General features: G+C 32.4%; 1 protein-coding gene across 1 annotated transcript in view; it reads right to left on the bottom strand.

Moving 5' to 3' along the window:
• Positions 1-23,235, bottom strand: part of Galntl6 (polypeptide N-acetylgalactosaminyltransferase like 6) — a 1,152,292-nt gene that overhangs the window by 675,952 nt on the left and 453,105 nt on the right. Inside the window, exons 4-5 of the mRNA XM_004852932.3 lie at positions 19,934-20,072; positions 3,201-3,367 (exon numbers count right to left, since the gene is read on the bottom strand). Of these exons, the coding sequence (XP_004852989.1) occupies positions 3,201-3,367; positions 19,934-20,072 (306 nt within the window). The remainder of the gene's footprint in view (positions 1-3,200; positions 3,368-19,933; positions 20,073-23,235) is intronic.

Raw genomic sequence — 23,235 nt, 5'->3', positions numbered from 1 at the left:
TTACAAAGTTCTAATTTCTGAGATTATAAAAAAGAGCATAAATTAATTACACCATTAACAGCACAGTTATAATACAATGAGTATAGATGATTTCCCTATTTTAGAGGGCCTGTAAACCAGAAATGTCCTATGGTAGTTTCTTTCTCTGTGATATTGAAAATAATCTTGCAAGGATTTCTGCTAAGCACTCATTAAAGACCACTTAGATAATTTAGATAAACATGATCTTTTTAAATTAAATTCTTAGAAGTTTTATTTCAAAATTTGTAATAGCTTATTCGTCATGTTGGAGTTTTCCATTTTAAAGCAGTTCCAGTTTTTCCAATACATTATGAATGACCATGATTAATCTTCACATATTCTCTAACTTAGTGTTTGTGTAGATAGATGATAGATAGACAGGTGGACAGACAGATAGATAGGCAGATGACAGGTTTCTGTGAAGTAGAGTTGATGAAATTGAGAGGATCTCATCAAAAAAGTAAGGGGACTGTTTACATTAGAGTAGTAGGGAGCATTTGGTGGTAGAAATCAACAGCTGGGAGCAATTACTCTCCTGTGTGGTATACAATTCAGCCAGCCATCCACTCCAGCTTTCCACCAGAGGCTCCCAAGGGGGAGTTGCCATCTTTCTCCCCATTGTGATAGAAAGGCTAAGATTCTAAGAAGTTAGCTTACTCCATGTCATACAGTTAGTAATAGGTATTAGACTGTGACCAGGGCTCATTATGGTAATTCTTCACACTTCCCATAACTCAGAAAGCAGCAGTGATGCTCCTGAGGTTCACTCAAGACCTAACTGATTTTATCAAAGAAATCTTACAATACAGACAATAATTTGGAAAGAGGGTAATTCTTACTTCACACAGCCTCACAATTATAAAGTATTACAAAAGATTACAGAAGTGTTTTTCCTTTGATTTTCTGCAGTTGCTGGAACCGAAGGACTAGTGCATGCTAGCCAAGGGCTCAACATCTGAGCTATATCCCCAGCCCTTTTTCGCAATTTTGAGACAATGTCCTGTATGTTGCCCAGGCTGGCCTGGATCATGGAACCTGTGATCTCCCTGCCTCAACCTCCTGAGTAGTTGGTATTACAGGCATGTGTCACAGAACCTGGATCTATAGAAATGTTTTAAAAATCATTTATTTCTTTCACAATATATTTTTGCCTTTGATAATAAAATAACACTTTCAACTTGTTGATTTATAGGAAGAGAATCTAAATGAAAGCTTGACCAAAGCATTAAAAATAGTAACTATCCTTAAAAATGTCCAATACAAAAGTCAAAAATCACCATTACTATGTAAAATAATCCTTTATGTGTTGTACTACTTCACTAATAGTGAGTGCATTGACAGTCAAATTACTTCCTTGGTAATATTACAAGAAAGATGGTTCACAGAAGTTGATACTGTACCAAAAATGATAGCAATTTGATGCAAAAAGAATGGAGGTGTCATTATTTTATCCCCTTTTGCAGACTTTCAGTTAAAAAATGGCTCTGAGAAATATTCATTAAAGAAATGTTCTCCAAACAACATTTTTTGTTACCAAGTAATTCTTACTGTTTTGCCCCCAGGTCAAAATTCTGCTATAATAAATGGTTTAGTAAAACAAAGTTAATTATGGAGTAGTTTATTGAAAGATATATTGCCTTATTTATTATGGTACCAGTCAACCAAGAAGACCATTGTTTTGGTGATCTATAGTTCTAGATCATTGCTATTCTCTCTCTCTCTCTCTCCTCTCTCTCTCTCTCTCTCTCTCTCTCTCTCACATGCACACACACACACAAATATATGTGTGTGTGTGTGTATGGGTTGGTGCGTGTGTATGAGTGTAACAAAGAAAGTTTTAGCTTTACTAACACATTAATTGGCTATTTTTAGCTCAGGTAATAATGACTTCTTTGAAAAAATTAGCCTTAATCGCCGTCAAATGAAATGGCTATGCTATTTGAATTGGCTTTTAAAGTGTCTAAAAATTTCAGTTGTGGAATGTGACACATATTCTCAGGTGGCTTTGAAGGCCTATCTGCCTAAGAAACGCAAAGCAAAACCTTCTTTGAAATAAGCCAAAATGATGAAGTTGATAGTTTATGTCCTCAAAGAATAATGTTGAACAACCTCATTTTTGTCATATAAATTCTAATGCCTGCCAGACAACTTTTGAATCAGCATTTAAAACAAATCACTGAAGAATAGAACTCTGTAATAAACACCTTAAAATTAACACAGTAACCAGTATTTTATAGAAACATTGAATACTATGATGTTTCACTGAGAATTAAATTTTTACAGTTTAGTTAACCCATATGATCTCGATATTTTCTCTTTTGAGACATAAGGATAATATTCAAAACAAATAATTTTATTGTGATTCTTTCTTACAGGTGTAAAGCGAAGCTCCTTATGAACTATGAGAGAGAAAATTATATTGGCAAATAAATGAGTATCATTTTGAAGGCTTCCTCTCTCCTTCCACAAATTGAGAAAGATAGACTTTGTTGTCCCTGAAGTATTAACTAATAATGTAAACCATATAGGATGAAGTCTTCCTCTTAGAAAACTTTCTATAATATTATGCACTGTTTCATAAACCAAATGATGTTTCACTAGAATGATAAAAAATTTAAAAACTTGGTCAAATTTTCTAATATATAGTTCTACAAGATTGTCTTTATTATTGTTCAGATAAGGTATATAATGGCTAGATTTGCCAAGTAAAAATATCTATATGTGTTCCTTATAATTTCGAATATTCGTGAAGTTATACCAACAGCTTAAAAAATATATCATAGCAATAATAGTACAGTGGATATACTTTTCAGTAATAGGAACAGACTTTAAATTTCTACTGGAATGTGCTACCATCTATATGTACTTACAAAACTATACTTTTCAATTTTTCTCCTGAAGTTGAAAGAAGTATTTGAGGCATTTTGCCAATATCTGTCTAATTTACAACAGAAATGCAGTGCAAATTCCTTATGGTTCCCCAAATGATACCAATAGTCACTCATTAAGTTTCTTTTGCAATTGTCCAGCTTTTTCTGAAATCACAATATAGATTCAACTCCATAATTGCTTTTCAGTTGGGATCAGAAAGAATCTTTCACTATCTGCCTTTTTAAGGGCCCTTAATCATTCTGTGGGTGATAACAAAATCAGATAAAATGTTATCAACTGCATCTTACCTCTATCACTGAAGTCATCTACTAGAATGATTTCTGCTATCAGACTCTCTGGGGTTCGGTTAATTATACTGTGTATGGTTCTCAGGAGTGAAGTCCAACCTTCGTTATGAAATGGGATAATGATGCTGGTGTTTGGCAGCCTCTCCAGGTACATCTTGTGCTTACAGCTGTAGATGATGGAGGAAGAAAAAAAGCTATGTCAAATGCAAAACTGTAATATAGCTCATCTGCTATTTAGTGACTGTTATCAAACAATGGTGAAAAAAATGCCTTTGTGTAATACTTTTCCTACCAGAACTTGTACATCATAATGGTTACTTTCATCATTCATGGATTTTTAATGAACGCTTTTCACACTCATTCTTAATGAAACAATTACTTTATTCTCTTTGTATCTGGGGCTCAAATAAGTCAAGATGTTAAAATGTTGTGCTCTTGTTAGTAAAAATTTTCCTGTTGTTATATCATAGAATTATGGATTAATGATATGATTTAAAATTGTTTCCACTGAGTCCGTAGTTAAGATTTGTATGGGTTGCCTGAAGAGTTTTGAAAATTTAACTTCTATAGTAATTATGCTGTTTTGATTGTGAAGTGTTTCACAGTATGCTGGACAGTATGGCTCTGTGACGGGAGGAACCTACAGTTTTTCAGTGGAATAAATGAAAAGTTAATACCAAATGACCATTTACTGAATATAAGCACATGGTAATGTCACATTAAGATCCAAACCATGACATGATTACATTCCAAATGAAAATTTTTTTTCCAAATGAAAATTTTGAAAAGAAATCTCAAGTTAATTTTTTCATTATGAAGTAATCTGAGAAACTAAAAATGATTTTTATCCTGCTCCTTTATGGCTTATTTATACACAATTTTAACAATCAAACAAATAGATTTTTTATATTTTAAAAGATGAATAAAGACTTGGAAAAACTATCAAATTGATGCCATGATATGGGTATACATATGCTGTAAAATTATGAAACTTGCGTTAGGATAACTTAAATAATCTGAGACAGAACTCAGTAACTTCCAAAAGTGTAGTAAGACAGACGCCTTCATATATAATGAACACATCTGGAAAATACTGTCAATGCAATTCAGTACACCTTGGTCATAATTATACAGGGCTATTTATTCTTCTGAACAAAGCAAAAGGCCCAAGATCATTGTGCTCCCATATATCAATATTCAGGATAATTGCACCTATTACACAAACCATCGTATCTCACAGTATTCTGGGAGTGCAACTGATATTTCCAAGAAGGCAAATTATTTTTAAACATTAAAACAAGATATTGTACATAACAGTTGCTTATTAATTAAATAAGAACTTCATTAAGAATAATATCTATAAATAATAAATATGCATATTAGTTTATGAAGATATTTACCAACCATATAAGATCTAGTCAGAAAAAAACCCCAGACAAAATGGTGGCAAGACAAATCATATCCAATAAAAGCTTTATCTCTTTAAAATGCTTTCAATAATTTCTGTCTGCCTGAGCTTAAATTTTTACCACACATGAAATGTGAAAGGAATTTTTCTATTCATTCATTCATCCATCCATCCATCCATCCATTCAAGTCACAATGGTTTACTGAAGGTCTGATATGAGCCAGAATACAAAGTTGAAAACAATAATCAAAACTTAGTTCTTAAAAAAACCCCTTAGTTCTTAACTTAAAGATATTTGTAATACAATGAGAAATACAGAGTGAGAAACAGTTTAAATTTTAAAATTAATGTATAATGCAGAATTTTAATAGAGAACTATAGGAATATTTGACAGCCGATTTGAAAAGTGTGGTAGAATATGAGAACTGAAAGTGGCGTATAGAAGACAGGTTCAAAGTATATTTAAAAATAAAATTGTATGACTTAGTGAGTGCTATTGTAAGTGTGAGCAGAGAACCAGCTAAATGCATTTTCCCATTTCTGAAAAATGGGAAGATCTCAAGTTCTGGAATAAATTAATACCACTGTAGCAGGTATTAACCTGTAAAAAATGGAAGCTGGGGAATATCCTTATAGTGGGAAGGTGTGATAAATCTGAAGTGCTCTCTTATCTCCCGGAGATTCCCAGCAGGACTGAACTTCAGTTTCCACAGTGATAAGCAGCTTGATTATACTTTTCTTGGGTACTTCTCCTTTTTAAGTCTATTTCTTTACATTCTTCTCTGTTCCTCAATATTTGTTGAGATTATTCTGCAGGAAGAGAATAATTCTAAAACTATTGCAGTCAGTTCTATTGTCTCAGGATCTATTTTTAGGGAAAATTCAATCTTAAAACATATTAAATGATACTGTAGTTGGTAAGGACATTCTCTTGATTCCAACATGATGGTCAAATTTCTTTAAGCAACATTTTTTTTGGTAAGCTATGAGCTTGCAGATTGTTATACCTGGAGATATTTTGAAATAAGATTTTAAGAAATTATGACATAAATTTCATGATTTTTTCAATGTTTTAATTATTACTTTTGCCCTATTCAGTCTTCTCAATGTGAGGAAGTACAATTATCAGGATCTCACAGAGTACTTACATATAAGCAGCCTCTTGTAAAATAGTGGACTATTAATAGTCAAGTAACCTTCTTTATATAAATATCTGTATTTTATTTTTTTCATTTAGGCTACATTACAAACTACTGTTTCAGGTCTGATAGTTATTTCTAGATCATTGAATAAGTCACATTTTAGACATCATATAATGTAGGTTCAAGTCATCTTTGCTACTTATTGTGTGACAATAGACAAGTTATTTAACTTCTGTAAGTTTCCTCATGTGTAGTAATATGGGAGAAAAATACTTTGTATTGGGTTAAATTAGTAATCTATGCAAAACAGTGTAGCATTATAGCTGACCATAACACTGGTCTGATAAATGCTATCATAATTCTTGCTGATATTGTTGTTATTTAATTGTCTTTCCTTGACCTGTCAAATCCTCTATGAAAAGAGGTAGAGAAGTAGGAGAGACAGAAATGGCATAAGGGAAAGTGAGAGACACTTAGGATACAAAGATGTATAAATTACAGTCTCTTCCCTTAAGGGTTCACAGACCAGTGGACATATACATAAAATGATTAGATTCAAATGAGACAAGTGACATAACAGATGGCACACGGGCAATGTGAGCCTGAAGCAAGTGTAACTAAGTTTGTCTGAAAGAATTACAGGAGCCTCTGTAGATGAGTCTGTAGGTTGAAAACAGATCATACAAGATCTTGAAAGTGACTCTAAGGAATTTAGATGTTAGCCTGCAGTCAACATGAAGTATTTCAAATACTGTTAATCATGGCGACAATGGGACCATGTTTATATATTCCTGTATCAGAAGGGTGGATAATTCATTGAAGATGGCAGAGACTAGAAGCAGAGGGAATAGATTATAACAGCTCTGGCAAAAAATAATGAGAGTGTGGATCTGATTTTTTTACTCACAAGAAAACCAACCTTTTGTAACAGTATATAATTTATTTGCATAATATTTAATCATTCTAGCAACTAAGCTGTTCCAAATTGAATTCACTACCAAATTCTGGCACTGGATTTGAGCAGTTGTGATCCAGATGACTGCTCCTCAGCATTACTAGAAATATTGAAGAGAATCCAGGGAATTATTAAAGATGTACACCTGTGTATTTTAGATTTAATGTCAAGTCAGGATGAGAATGGAAGTTTATTAAATATGAAGATTATCTATCAATATGAAATTGTATTTAAGTACTACATAAAAAGGGTTTAGGTGTGTAGCTCAGTGATAAAACATAGTATGTAGAGGGCTTAGGGTTCAAGGTCCAGTTTCAAAAAATAAATTTACAAATCTAAATAAAGTCAAAGACAATTTACATGTTTATGGCTACAAATACATACCAAATTAGCAAGTGCAAAATCAATAAAAATAAAACATTTTTTTCAGTAAGTTTATGGGGATGTGGGTAAAATTGCCTATAATTGTGGCATTTAATATTACTGTAGTATTTTCAAATAAGAATTTGTGTAAAATTAACTCAGAATTTAGGAATGCCTTGGAAATGAGGACATCTCTTTATTGAACAATGATTTATATTAATGGTCAGAAAATTTTAAATGCATTAGAAAGACAAAAGAAATACTTTAAGCCCCTTAAATGTTTACTTGAGAGACGTGATAAATCATTTAGCTATTTTAAAAGTGGACCTACAAATCTCAAATTTATTAATAAACATTCTGCTGAACACTTCACAGTAATGCAAGTAAATTCCAATAGTAAATTTCTCCTATTTTTACGTTTTTAAAAAGTATAGCAAATTTCTAAAACTCTATATTGACATTTGTTGAGCCAAGAGGTTTTTAAAAGTATAATTAGTGTAAGAGTATTGTTTACTTCAAAACATGCCTTTCATGATAATGTTAATTTATCCTTATTATTTCATTGATTTTTTGCATAAGTATTTTTTCAACAATAGGAGGATGTCAAAAATAAATGTTAACTACAAATGCATGAAATAAATACCAGACTTAATTTACTTTTTGTCTAAAAGTTTTATTCAAGTACCAATGTGAAATTTATAGTGTAGGCATTTAGATAAACTTGGATTTGTGTTTCATAAGAATCCTCATGTGCTCTTCATTGTCACTTAAATGCTCCTTCTCACTTCCTATACCTGTGTATTTGGTTTTGGAAGCTATGTCAAAACTACACCCAAATTCAAACAAACTCTGGGATTATAAATTTTGAGTAAGGTGCTCACATACAGGCATCTGTATATGTCAATCCTTACATCACTTTGTTAGCTTATCCAAATATGGATTTATTTCATGTAGTGTACTGTGTTTTGTTTTCTTTCTGCTTATATAACAATATGAGTCAGGATAAAATGTCAAGTTATAAATATCCTTGCTTCTGTTTTCTTTATCTACCCAGTATTTGTTGGCAGGAATGTCTCCGCTCATTGCAGTTAGTGAAAATTGCCAAAATCTTGAGTCTTGTCATTGGGCCGGGTTTAATGAGAACAAGGATGGTTCTCAAGCTGGTGACTAAATGATCTGGCCCCGACTGCAGCTCAGTGGTCAGAACCAGTCACACAACACAAGGATTGGGATGTAAAGTCCTCTGGTTCTATAAGAGTACAATCAGAAATATTTGACAAATGGCACTAATAAACATAAGCATTATAGTCTTCTCTTTTCACCCAAAATAAAATTAAAAAATGACATTACCCATCAGATTACATTTAATGGAAAACTTTCAACATCTTCATAGAGCAAATTGTATTATATTTAGTGTCCTAAATAAAAGCATAGCAACAGGGGGCATTAACTGTTCTTAACAAATTATCTGGTTTAGTTTAGTTCTTCATTTAATTAGAAATTAAGACCTTAGAATTTTAGGGAGCTTAATATAAATTATTTTACAATTAAATTGGCAAAGCAGTATACTGGATGAAGAAGTTTCCCTGTTTTAATGAGTATATGTATATTTTTAAAAGGATTAATGGCTCACTTAGCAAGATAATCAAAGCAATAAAGAGAAGCCAGTATCTTCACTTCTGATTATAATCTTTGTATGTATCAGATTAATTAAAATTATATAAAAAGTATAATATTTTAAGGAATAGGCAATTATTAACTCAAATGTTTTTAAATGAAATATGCAATCTATCCATCATGAATATATTTGGAAATAAACCATTCAATAACATGTATGAAGAAAAGCCTATCAAAAAGTAATAACCTCTGATGAATTATCATTTGAATACAAACTGTGTGAATCAGTTTTTTATTACTGTGTCAAAATAGTGAAAAAGTCAACTTAAAAGAAGAAAGGTTTATTTTGGATCATGTGTTCAGAGGCTGTAGCCCATTGACAATTGAGCCTGTTACTTTGAACCTGTGGCCCCCAGTACATAATGGGAAGAGCACATGACAGAACAAACTGCTCACCTCACTGTGACCAAGGAAGAAGAGAGGAAGGAAATGACTGTGGTCCTAATATCCCTTCAAGAGCATGTCCCCAGTGATGTGACAGGTAGAATATGGGTTCCACAGAAAGGTCCATGTCTCAATACAAAATATCTGTGAAAATGCTGTTACATAATATGTTAAGTGAGCTTTCAGTAGCTGTGGCAAAATACTGAGAAAAAAATCAACCTAAAAGAGGAAACAGTCCCTTTGGATCATGGTTTCAGAGATTTCAGTCCATGGTAAGCTGCCTCTGATGCTTCTGGGCCTGTGGTGAGGCATATCATCATGGTGGGGCACATCTGACAAAGGAAGCTGATCTCTTCATGGTGACCTGGTGACCAGAAATCAATGAGAGAGAGAAGAAGAGAGCCAAAATAGTCCCTTGTAACTACAGATACCCAGTTATCATTTAAAACTGGCCCAATGACAAGACTCAAGATTCTGGCCATTTTAACTAACTACAATGAATAGAGATCTTCTTGCCAGCAATACAGTACTAAATTCATTCTACTGGGCCACACCTATTAAATGTTCCCCAATACAGTCACTGTCTAGCAACCAAGCTTTTAACACATGGGCCTCTGGGAGACAGTTAGCCAAACTTTTTCAGGCCCTTAGAGCCACTGATATCTTATATTAGTTTTACATATTTTATAGAAATAGAAATTTTTTCAATTTCCATCTAATAGTGTTTCTAGGTGAAGTTATCATTGGAATTTCCTCTTACACCAAATGGAGCAACAACCATATTTGCTTTTCATTTTACTCAAGTAAACCAGATTTTTAAATGTGAAATAATTTTTTTCAAGATATGAAAAATTAAGAAAATACAGTGGTCTTTGAGAAACAGGAAACAAATAGTTTTCCCTGCTTACTCTCTCGCCCAAGATTCCAGGTCATGGTGAAGGTAAGAGAGATATAAGCGGAGATATAAGCACAACCAAATGATCTCTTTAAATTAAGCAAACGAAGCCAAGAGACTTGGGAGACCAAGGTGGCTGGAGTTTGTAGGATAGAGCACTCAAAAGCAGAGAGGTTTAGATGTGTAGAGAGAGACCTCTTCAAGTTTTCAGCTGGGTTCTGATCAATGGTAGCGTGTGAAACAATAGCTTTTACTGGGGAATGAAGCACCAAAGATAATTAGAGGCAAAAATACCTAGGACACATATTCTCAGAAATAATTGGACAGAGTATGGATACAGTTGGAAGAGTTGTCTCAGTAGGGTGGGGAATTAAGCCCAGACTAAAAACAGCTCCGCTACAACTTAACATTGTTTAAAAGCAAGATCTGGTAGTATCAAGCTGTTACCATGTAACATAGTTGTTTCACAGAAAAAAACCCCACAACTCTTTTACAGTAAAACAATATTTTGTACTTTAAAGAGTAAAATCAGAATGTTGAATAACAAAAATCAGACCTCTACTTCAAAATTTATTTTATAAAGCTATTAAAATCTTTATAACGTCTTTATAGAGATTGTCCTTTCAAAAAGTAAAATTTAAGTTTAATATTTAAAGTCACCATATTTAAAGGCCTCAAAAGTAAATGAATTCATGTCTTAATTCTTGCATTTAAATAATATTAGAGAAAAAGAAATATTTGTCATTTATGTGATTTGAGCCATACACATTCTTCATATTTGTTTATAATTGATATTGGCATCCTAACCATGTAGTATTATTCCCAGACATTTCCTTATGAATCAATCTGAAAGTGAATCAATAGTATGCTTTTAAAGATCTTTTAATTATATTCACATATTTTAGATTAAAATAAATTTATACACACAAAGTACCTGTGTGAAACATAGGATAAGTAAAAGATTTTTATACAATGCTATTAAATGTGTTATAATAGTATCCCATAGCCATTATCATGACAAATGTGTAGGAAGTTATTTTCTGCACTGCCTTCAGGGTCCACATTACAAAGAGTTATGATTTGTGCCATTTTGGAGTAATCAGGTGATTCCCTGAAATGCTAATAGAATGTTAACTCATTTCCAAATAGTTACATTCACATGTACATGGGAGGAAAACCAATGTAAAAACTACAATTTTTTTCAGACTTTTTTTTTTTGTGGTACCTGGGATCGAACTTGGGACCTTGCGCTTGTGAGGCATGTGCCAGAAACACTGAGCTAAATGCCCGGCCCTAAACTACAATTTTTTTGACTTCATGATTACAGTCAAAAAAGAATATCTTAGATTCATTTATAAGTACCAGTGACAGCAACTTATGCTCTAAATTAATTAATTAATTGCCTACTGATCTTCAAAAAAAGTCCTTGAACTCAATGGAATTCATATTTTCTAAAGGAGATCAACAGACTAGCTAGTAATTTAGTGTGTTTAATTTCTATCACTGTACATAAGATAAAGATTTTAAAAGGAGAAAATGTTTATTTGAGCTCCATAGTTTAAGGGGGCTCAGTTCACGGTCTCTGGGCCCTTTTGTTTTGGGCTTGTGGTGGCAAAACATACCCTGATAGAAACATGTGGTAAAGGCAGCTGCTAGTCTCAAGACAGCCCCTAAGCAAAGGGGTTGGGGCAAGATTCCAATATTTCCCTCAATGGCACCTTCTGGATAATGGTCACACTTCCTACTGTTATGCCCTGCTTCCTAAAGATTCTACCACTTCCCAATAGCTCCATAGCCTAATGACTAAACTTTGGCATATGGGCCTGTGGGGAACATTTAAAATCAAAAGCATAACATTTAGACTACTCATTTGGTTTTTAACTTATAAGGTGATCAGACATGTACAGAAAGTTGAGGGAACTTCCTTATTTTTTAAATCTTTTTGTTATTGAGTGATTCTTGAAAGAACATTTTGGTTCAGCTGCAGTTCTCTGTGCCCCATTGTCAACAGCAGCAAAATAAAATGTCAACTTGGCATCTGGCAAGTGACAAGTATATTATAGAGCATATCCATATAAGTCACTTCCAAGCAACAATTTACATAGTAATTGTTCTAATGTCAGCATATTCAATTTTCAGTGGCTGGTTTTAGTCACATAGTTTTTCTGTTCTCATCTTGCCGTGGCAGTTGGGTTTGATAAAGTAGTGATAACTAGTAATTTATTTTGCCTTTGACAAGTCCAAAAAATAAGTCTCTACTGCCAAGTATATGTGAGGCTGTTTGAGTGAGAAGGTTCATTGCTATTTGTATATCCATTCATCCATTCATCCATTTATTTATTAATGTAGTAATTTATTATATGGTAGTATTTATATATTAACATTGTACACAGTAATATGATTAACACTTTAGAGTGATATGATATTTTATACCTGTGCTAAGAAAGAAAATAATTTATTTTCATTCAGCTATGTGTTCACACAGGGTGGCAGAAACAGTTCACATGGAGGGAGAGCAAAGAGGAAAACCAAAAGGCAGGGACAGGCAGATAGCAAGTTTGGCGCTGATGTTTTCTGAGCTGTAACTATTTTGTGCAAAGGAAGGCTTAAGTATTTTAAACAAGGAATTGTACTGTTCCATCTTAGTTTTTAAAGCTCATGATTGCACACTGCTAAATGTATTTCAGAAAAACAAGAGTGCATTGAGTCCAATTATATGGTTATTTTAGCATTCCAACTAAGTGATGGTAATAAACACAGTTGAGAATAGAAGGGAGTGTATTAAGATATATTTTGACAATAGTTTAGAAATAGAATTAAGAGGTCTTATTTGATAAGATCAACAAGGAGAGGGCAAATAAAAAGAAGAAATGTACCAGAATTGAGCACCAATGAATTTTAATATATCGTATTTGATATAGAGGAATCATTTTGCAAACAAGACTTGAAATGCATAGGAAGAGAAACCAAGAAAGAAGAGAGTTTAAAACTGAGATCAGGACCAAAATATCCAAGGAATTTGGAAATTTCATAACATAAGATGAAAATGTATTGCATTTTTGGCAGCATAGAAGTTGTTAGTGACTTTGATGAGAAAAAAATTTGGTAGTGCTAAAGAGTAATCAAAATCGAGGAAATCAATATCTATATAGACTTAGGGTCTGTTAGCTGGAGGCAAATCTGGGATCAAGAGGAAATTTACTAGAAGAGGAAGTTTACTAGAAGAGGAAATTAGTGGAAGTACTGATGCCAGTAAGATATATGATTACTTTTAAGCCAGAATAATAAAGAAAATATATTTAAAATATGTGATTAATACCCACTACTGTACAGAATACCAAACAATCTTTTCCACATCAGTCTCAAATTTTTAATGGAATTTTATTACAAAATTGTGTTCATGATACTGATATACTTAAATCTTCCACTTAAACATAATAGGCACTTATCATTACATAAAAGGTACAAACTTCTACAGGTTGATACTTATTATATTGACTCAGATAATAAGCTACCAAAGGAATTATTTTATATGGTAAAAATAAAGTACAATAAAATTATTTGACTAGACATAAGTTGTCAGTGACTTATCTCTACAAATTGAATTTATAAAAATCAAATTTGTGTATCATAGAGTTCATTTGTTTGACCATTTAAAGTGTGCAATTTGTTATTTGTAATATGTTCATAGACATTCCTAGACATCAGTACAATCAATTTTAGGTTATACTATTCAATTAAAAATAAATTTCAAACATCCCCATGTTACTTAGTAACCATAATCTACATTGTATTTCTATAGATTCCCCTATTTTGTACACTCATGTGAATGCCATCATGTATTAAGTGGAATTTTTTGATTGGCTTTTTCACTTAGCCTAGTATTTTCAAGGTTAATATTATGCTGTGCTGTAGAATTTGTAAGTATTTGTATCTGCAATGACTGAATAATCTTTCATTGTATGGATCTATTTATCAACCTACCTATCATTTGATAGTCACTTGGGTAGTTTCTTCCTTTTCACTATTAGGAATGATGCTGCTATAAATATCATGTAAAACTTTGAGTGGACATATGCTTTTATCTTCTTGGGTACAGGAAGTACCCAAGTAGAATTAGAAGTGTTGTATCGTAAATTCACTGATTAATTATTTAAAAAATTTCCAGAATGATTTTTAAAGTTTCTGCACCATTTTAGACTTTTACTAATAATATATTGAAGGTCCTGATTGCTCCATATTCTTACTGACATTTACTCTTTGTTACTTTGTGGCTGTAATCATCCTCATTTTGGTTTAGGCATGTATTTCCATGATGACTAATAATATTGAGCAGCTTATTGACCATTTGTGTATCTTTCTTGGAGAACTGTTTATTCCGATCATTTCTTCATATTTAATTGGATTGTTTGTCTCTTTATTATTGAATTGTAAATATTCTTTATATACTCTATACCAGCCCCTTATCAGATATATGATTTAGAAATATTTTCTCTGATGTTCGTGGGTTGTCTTCTCACTTGATAATGTTTTTAAGACAGAACTTTAAAAAATTAATGAAATCCTTTTGTTGCTTTTTTATATCTAAGAAGACTGATTGATTGATTGATTGATTGATAGTAGCCCTGGAGATTGAATCCAAGGCTTTTGGACTGAAATATATCCCCAGTCTTTTTAAGAAAAAGTTTTTTGAGACGCCACCTCACTAAGCTACTCAGTTGCTTAACCTGGTCTGTGTTCCAATTTAATTCCTGCGTAGCCCTCCTCAGAGGGGTGGTGCCACAGGCCTATGCCACAACACCAGGCTTTCTCAGAATTCTTTTTCAATCAAACCTTTGCCTCTTAAGAGTTTTAGCTTTAAGATTTAGGTTTTTTTCATTTTTTCAGTCATACTTGGACATACTTTAGCCTGGAACACCATTTGACTTAAAGGATAACATTCTCATTGCCTGTCTGTGGCAATATTCACACCTGACATGAAGACATAGTCATTTTAGTTTATTTTGTTTCTGAATTCAGTGGTAAACTTACTGCATGAAGGCACTTCATGACATTCACAAGCATATCATAATTAAAATATGAAAGGAACCCAACCAGTGCCAATCATATCTTTATGCAGTTTTTGAAATTGAGAAACAAAGAAAAATTACTCTTGCACATTTTTGAATGGATAGACTTACACATTTTCTATAAATGAGATCTAGCATTATACAGACAAGAGTAAATAGTTAAACAGCATTTTTCTATTTCACATAAAATTAACATAAATATCTTCTAAGTATATTGACTAAATCTGGGTGTTAAAAAATGAAGACATAATTATGGTTTCTAAATAACCAAAATTGTCTCACAAATTTAATTATGTATTAATAACTATTTTAGACTTAGAATGCACTCGATCTTTGTATATTTTATATCTCCATGATATAAAAGGAAAGTAAGGAAGGAAAGCCAAAACATCATAATCTGAAGGAAAAGAAAAAACTTAATAGCTGATATCAGTTTATTTGGTAAACCTGATCTCAGTTTTAGTAACTTCATCTCTGATGAGAGACACAAAGAGAATTTACATTTCATCTTAGTGAATTGTAAATAAAAAGTTAAAATGACAAATTGAGTTGTTCAAGTCCACGGTTTTCTTAAAATTGACATACTTGTTGGTAGGGAAGTGTATTTAGAATATAAGACATGGAAGAGTGAAAAAAATCACTCAACTTTCTGGGTATAGTGAAAAACTGCCTTTTCTCTTTGGATACAAAGTAAATATCATGCACCCTTTATCAAGGGAGGAGACTCCTGAGCTGGACAGATGTTTCCACATCTGGCTGAGATGGCCATTTCATTAACACTCCTATCCTTCTCCATCTTCTAAGACATTCCTTCTAGGAGAAAACAGCAGACTGCATTGCTAAGTTCTGAGTTTGGGCTACAGACCTTAGGACACTCATGTGAATTTCTCCTTTATTCTGCATTTGAACCTGTTTGACAATGAGATCAGTCACTCACTGTGCCCTACATGCTTTCAGGTTTGCACTTACCCTTAGGTTGTCCAGAAAAGTCTATTATTTAAAGGCTGAATGTACCTCATTCTAGAGTTTAGTATTAAAATGTTACATGTGGCCCACATCTATCTCACGCTCAGCAATAGAGTATCAATAATAAAGGTATTTTAATACCAAATTATTTGGGGGCCAATTATTCGTTTCTGAAATTGTATAGTGAGCAAGGTTGTGATATATTGGTCTGGTATAACTGACTGTATATGATCACTATCTATTGTATAGTGAAGAGGTTTGTGATATATTGGTCTGGTATAACTGCTGAATGTGATCATATAATCTGAGAGATTCTATAAATTACCCTATATTTCTTACAAGATGAGATAGCACAGCTTTTTCTCAATAATCAATATCCCATTTCTTGTCAAAATCATGAAGATGAAGCTATTTATATCCCAAAATATCAGTGATATGAAAAATGAGTAATAAAAAGAAAAAGCCACAATACAGGGTAAGATAATTTTAATTTTAAGTTATTGCGCCTAATTAGACACCTTATAAATGCATCCCAAGTAATACGTATGTGCATAGAATTTACATAAACAAATGTATATACATTAATAAGTGGGATAAAAGTTCATATTAAGAATGTATTTATGGGCTGAGGATTTAGCTCAGTGGAGCCATGCCTGCTTCGCAAGCACAAGGTCCTGAGTTTGATCCCCGGTACCAAAAAAAGAAAAAAAAAAGAATGAATTTATGTGCAAACTGTAGAAATCCTATCTCAACTCTCCTTTATAAATGGCTTTGATGTGTCTTAGCCTCATGTATTTTCTTCTACACGATATCAATCTTATATACATTAAATATGACATCTCTTGAAGAACACATTATAACTGTTAAGTTGTTCATGTCCAGAATTTTATGTAGATATTCTTCAATCTTATTTTATTACCAGTGTATTTATGCATAAGTTCATCAGAACTTCTTTACTGTGTGGGTCATTTTTCCACATTACTTTAATTTTCCTATTTCCTGTCTAGTTTGTATTCAAGTAGCTGTCTTGTATTTTCCGTCTTGTACTGGAAGTTGGATAATATAATCTTTAGCTTACAGAGCACACCTGTACCTTCCCAGTTAAGTAGCTAAATACAAAGGAAAGGAAAAACTAAAATGTGGAAAAAATGACTACCAGGCCAGCAAGATAAGCATGGACTAGATCTTGTCACACAAGGTGCTCATACTAAATTATTTATATCAGCATTTTCTTAAAGACATTATAAAAATACAATGTTCTAAGGATAGATTCCAGGTACTAGGGATATAGCTATAACTTGGCACTAACCAAAGAGAGAATTTAAAATACATAGAGTATGTCTTGAAAGTTGTACAAATATCAATCAAAGAACGTAAACTGTACATAGAAAAAGTGGGGAAAATTTTGTCAATACCAAATCATAGATGGTGTGAAAAACTGAAACAATTTTCAATATAAGGATCCCTGTAGACTTCCTTGGCTCTAGGGTTCATGCAGGCAGGACATTGCAAACATCAGAGATGACATTAGAAGTCTCTTCCTGCATTGCTAAGAGTCAGATGCTGGACCAACGGAGGTAGGCCATTATTCCTGGCTATTCCTTGACACATTTCTCACATCCATCTCTACCCTTCTAATAAGGTTTTCCTTTTTTAAATTTCTTTTTTCTTGCTTTATTTTCTTGTTTGGTGTTAATTTCACCCCCATTTTTCTTCCTAAACATTGGAATAACATTTTCTTTATAACATCAACTTTATGACTCTAATAAAATTTTTGACATACATTCTATTTTTTTCCATTTTCTTTATATTTTCATTGCCCAATAATAGAATTTTTAAAAAGTTTTGTTACACTAAAAATATACTCTTGAGAAGAACAGGAATATCATCCTTCTTTTGGAATCAGTGATTTTCTATCCTATTCCCACCTGCAATATTTTCCACCTGAATACACATTAAAAGATTGGAAATGTGGGGGTGGAAAGGAGGTGGATGGAAATTATACTCTGAACATATTTATTATGCCAACAATTCAATATAATGCATATTTGATGGTGTGTAGTTAGGTATTAAAATTTCTCATAGTAAGAAATGTTTCGGTCAGTGGGAATTGTAGATAATTTCAGTTAACCTGGGAATAATTTGGCTAGCTAAAAGGCTTAGACTAATATATAAACATTCAGTATAAGAAAAATTAATTTATTCTTCATATTAATCCTCTGTCTAACTATACCAGAAATTGAAAATGCAGATAAAACCTGAGGAGAAAACTAATAATTTCATTATTTTTTCAAATAAATTTAGAAAGAAATAGTATGACAATAAGAAAATTGTCTATCACAACCTACAATGTGGGAAAAAAAATTTTACCAGTTGTTCCTCAAATAAAGGTCTACTATCTAGAATGTATAAAGAACTCAAAAAATCAGACCCCCCCCAAATATAAAGACCCAATTCAAAAATGGGCACATGAAATGAACAGACATTTCTCAAAGAAGTAAAAGCAGCAAATGAACATATGAAAAAATGTTCAACATCACTGGTCATTGGAGAGATACAGATGAAAACAATGCTGATGAATAGTTTCCCTTGTGTGAAAATCTAAAAGTGTAAATAAGGATCAAAATGTATAACTGATCTTGTGAAATAGAAAGGATCTAAATGAGTAGGGGAAGTGGGAGGGGAGGGGAAAGGAAAGAAAGGAAAAGAAAAAATATGATAAAAGAAAAAAATAGAAATAAAGTCTTTGTAAATAGGGAAGGGTGGAAGGAGTGAAGGGAGGGCAGGGGAATAGGGAAAAATAAGAACTAAGATACATCATGTACAGGTACAAGATCCCAGTGGTGAATGTAACTATGCTGTATACATAAAATATACTAATAAATTTAATGAAAAAAAAGAAAATTGCTTCTCAAAATTTAACGATTTTTCTCCTAATGTATTAAATATTTTTACAAAAACATTAGAGTTTTATTTACAGTTACTGATTTAATTTAGATTCATAAAATTTATTTTCATTAATTTCCATGATTTTATTTTGTCTGATTTTGTTTCTCTCACATTCATATTTACAAAAGGAGACTGAAGTGTGTGGATGAAAAAACATTTAGTACAGTTGCATAGATTTACCAAATATGCATGGCGAAAACATTCCAAATTCTGTCCCATCCCATGTTCTTGGCATCTTTGGGGCTTGATTAAAATATCAGAACCACAAAAATTAGAACAAAAAGTACAGTGAGCATTTTAAATATAGAAAGGGGTAGAGGGTAGATTTGAGATGTTTTTCTTGTTTTCACTTATAGAATAATATTTTGCTATGATTTAATAAAAGCTGAAATCACTATCAGTTGACAAATCACAAATAGTTTATAAAGTGACAGGAAATTGAACCAGCTATCATTCCTGATGGCTTATGGATACATTCCTTGTAAGCCTGCTTTATGGGAGAGTAATGACAATGGCACTAAACATGCCTGGGCCGAGACTGAAGTCCACGGAAGAAAATATGTGGAGAGTTCTGACAGAGCTGCTCACCAGAGAAAAATGTGACTCAATTTAGATGATCAGAGGTAAAAAATAAGGCTATTACTTAAATATTTCATTTTGCATGGAGATAATACAATTCATGAAAATATGTGTTAAGTTTTGTAGAACTGGTAGTTAATCTTTTTGGAAATTTGAAAGTTATTCAGAATTGAACCAAACATTTAAGATTATGAAACCAATTTTTATCAAAATTATCAGAGTAAAATTTTTGGTTAGACATTTCATAGTGATACACAACAAAAACAATAAAACAAAACCATCAAAGGAACAAAGTAACCCAATGAGCCCCCTCCGCCCTGCCCTGCACACATGTGCTGATACTTACTTAGCATGGCGGATATCTGGCAGGGACCTCTCTAGTGCAATATTATTGCTGACAAAAATGTTGAAACCATTTTCCCTGTAAGCTGAGTCATCACCGTCCTCTTCAGTGAGGGGGTAAGGTTTCCCATGTTCACCTTTCCCTAACAGGAAAAAACAAAGTCGAATTTTCAACAAGGGAAAAAAAATTGTCATATTCTAGAACAAAAACACAGACTTGAAGGTATTTCCTTAAAACAACTGTTGCTCTGGGACACACAAGGTGCTAGAAGAAAGGTGCTGTATTATTTAATTTTAAGTTTTTAATGTGGAAAAATTGAATATACTAAAGTAAAAACGTAAATAGAACAGAAATAGAAAGTATAACTTCACTTTCCAGATAGAACCACTGTAAAGATTTCAGTGTATGTTTCCTAATAGTTGTATGAGATTCTAACAGACATATCGCTTTATTGATTTTTTCCAAAATAATTATTGATCCTTTACTTCCAATAGTTGATATTATTTATACTCTAATATATGCCATTGCATTGAAGAAATGCTTTTATGTTATTCCTAGCTTTTCCTAATTTCTCCATTATAGATATGTTGAAATGGTTATTTTTATTCACATTTTCCCAGTTACATCTTTGTGAACTCATAAATTCCTAGAACTGGAATTTATGGAATATCTTCATAATAAGCATAGTATTTTTCACACATCCTTAGAAACAATGGATATTTTCATATCTATAACAAAAATATATATTATTTATATTTTAATTAGCATTATATATTTCTGATGTCATAACATGATTGTTCAGGAGTTTTTAAACAAATACTTTGTAGAGCTTTTTGTATATTATGTTTACTCAATCTTTGTTAGTTACATATGCTGCCAATATTTTCTGAATTTACTCACTGAAATCTAAGCTAAATTATTTCCATCAGAATAATTTTATTTTATAATTTCCTCTCAGCCTCCTTCTTTCCCTCCTTTCTTCCTTTCTTTCCTCTTTGTTCTCTCTCTCTCTCTCTCTCTCTCTCTCTCTCTGGATTGAACCCAAGGCTGTTGCAGTTAGCTCCAGCTCCATCTATTTTTATTTTTGTGAGACAGGTTTTGCTAAGTTGATAAATTTCCCATGCAGATTTCTACCTTATCATCCTCCTGCCTCAGTTTCCCAGTGTACTAGAATTATAGGTATCCAACACAACACTCAACATTTATTTACATATAATATTTAGAAATAAGTTCTTTCTAAATTTCTTCATTATTTCTTCATAATTTCCTTATTTCTAAATCTCTTCATTATTTAATACAGGTTCATGAGTTCAGAGTTTTACTAAACTTTTATTTTTGTTTTGATGATTAAAAGCTTTGAACAGTTTGCAAATTGTTTTGTGTGAAAAGTGAGGTAAGTGCTACTTTTAGTTGTAAGGATGCAATTTATTAAGTAATTTCTTTTTATTATTATTAAATAATAATTATTATTTTTGAATAATAATAATAATTAAATATTTCTTTTCCTTCTTTATGTTTAAATATAGATACAAATTTTCTACAGTTGTTTAAGCACATTTACAAATTCCCATGACATCCCACTGTTGTGTCAATTTTTACTTTGGAAACACTGCAGCACTAATTTTTTTTAATTTTTGGAAAAGCCAGTTGTCACTTATCATGTTGTTTTTCAGGTTAATCTTACATGTTTGTTTTCCTATGTGAACTATTTAATTAAATATCCCTTTTAGATTTTGTTTTTGAGATTGTACTGGATTTATTAATTCATTCTTAGAACATAGATTTATTAATTCATCCCTAGAGAATTCATCCCTAGAGATCCCCTGGATCTCAGTGGAATTTCATACAATTTTTTTCTTTTCTTTTCTTTCTTTTGGTATATGTTGGTACTGCATAATGTTTACATTCTTCATGGGGAGTTGGTACATATGCACAAAACATCTTAAATTCTTTTTTTCATTTCCTTCCCCTACTTTTCCTGTCCCTCCCTCCATCTCTGGATCTCCTACCTTTTGCAAAAGCTCTATCATACAATTTTCTTTGAGTTCTATATGGAATTTTGGAAAAATACAATGAGTGGATAAGTTTTTTAAAAACTTATTATACTGACAGACACATTCACCAAGAATGATGGTATAAGTGTTTAAAATGAGAGGCATGGTATTTTTACAATTTTGTGGGAAAGTAATGGCAATATGTCTTTTATTGTAATAAATGTTTAAATTTAAATGCCACATTTTCTGATCACACCTTATGAATCAGACATTTAGGACAACTTCTGCCAAATAAAAGTATTACAGTGTATCTTTGTTATGGCTTTTATATAGATGTCCCACTCATGCTCTCATAGGTGGGGCTTTTCAGATGTGGTTGGATTTAGAGTGTGTGAAGATGGAGTAAGAGTATGTGACAACTAAATTAGTCCACTAATTGGTTTAGCATAGTTCTGGGTGTGGATAATGGGAAGGCCCACTCTGAGTGTGGGCGGTACCATCCAATAGGTTTCAATTCTGGATGGGATCAAAATCCAGAAGTCTTGCTGCTTGCTGCTTCCTGTCTGCTTTGCCACAGACTGTTTCTCTGCCATGCCTCCTTTCCATGTACCCTGTCTTGGAGCCAGGAGACTATGGACTGAAACCTTTACAAACTGTAAGCTAAAATAAAGCTTTCCTCCTTTAACTGTGGGTGTCTGGTATTGTGTCCCAGCAACGAAAAAAGTAAGTAAGACAATCCTCAGCCTCCTTATCCACCAAATATCTCTTTGTGCTACTTCTGCCTGTTCTCCAAAGTCAAAATGACCATGAAAGATAAACATTTTGAAACAATTCAGGATATAGAGGCAGCCATGACAATGCAATTAAAGACTTTCACAAGAGGACTTCCAAAACTGCTTCTATAAGAACAATGGGATAACTGTGTTCAAAGTGAGAGGAACTCTTTTGAGGGGATTAAAGACAATGTGTATTTTTTTTTATACCAGGAATCAAACTCTGGACTTTGTGCTTGAGAGGCAGGCAGCAGAATCACTGAGCTAAATCCTCAGCCCTCTTAGTATTTTTTAATGTAATCATTAATTCTCTTTTTATCACACTTTTTATGAATTTTTTGTTAATATTTCTAGATGTTCTTTTTCTTCATTATCATCCATGTGATATCTTTTTTTCCAGTATATTTTTCTAAATAGCATGCTCTATAGTTACTGATTTTTATAATTATTGATTTATTAGTCATCATACTGAACTTATTTCCTCAAATAATTTTTAAAAACTCTAGGGCTTTTCAGGTACCAATCCTTTCATTTCATG

The sequence above is a fragment of the Heterocephalus glaber genome, unplaced genomic scaffold (assembly GCF_053883595.1).
Source record: "Heterocephalus glaber isolate CG9 unplaced genomic scaffold, H.glaber_assembly_v1.0 deba00001461, whole genome shotgun sequence".
NCBI classification, from domain to species: domain Eukaryota; kingdom Metazoa; phylum Chordata; class Mammalia; order Rodentia; family Bathyergidae; genus Heterocephalus; species Heterocephalus glaber.
The sequence above is the reverse complement of the archived record's forward strand: the minus strand, read 5'-3'. Positions and strand labels throughout refer to the sequence as shown.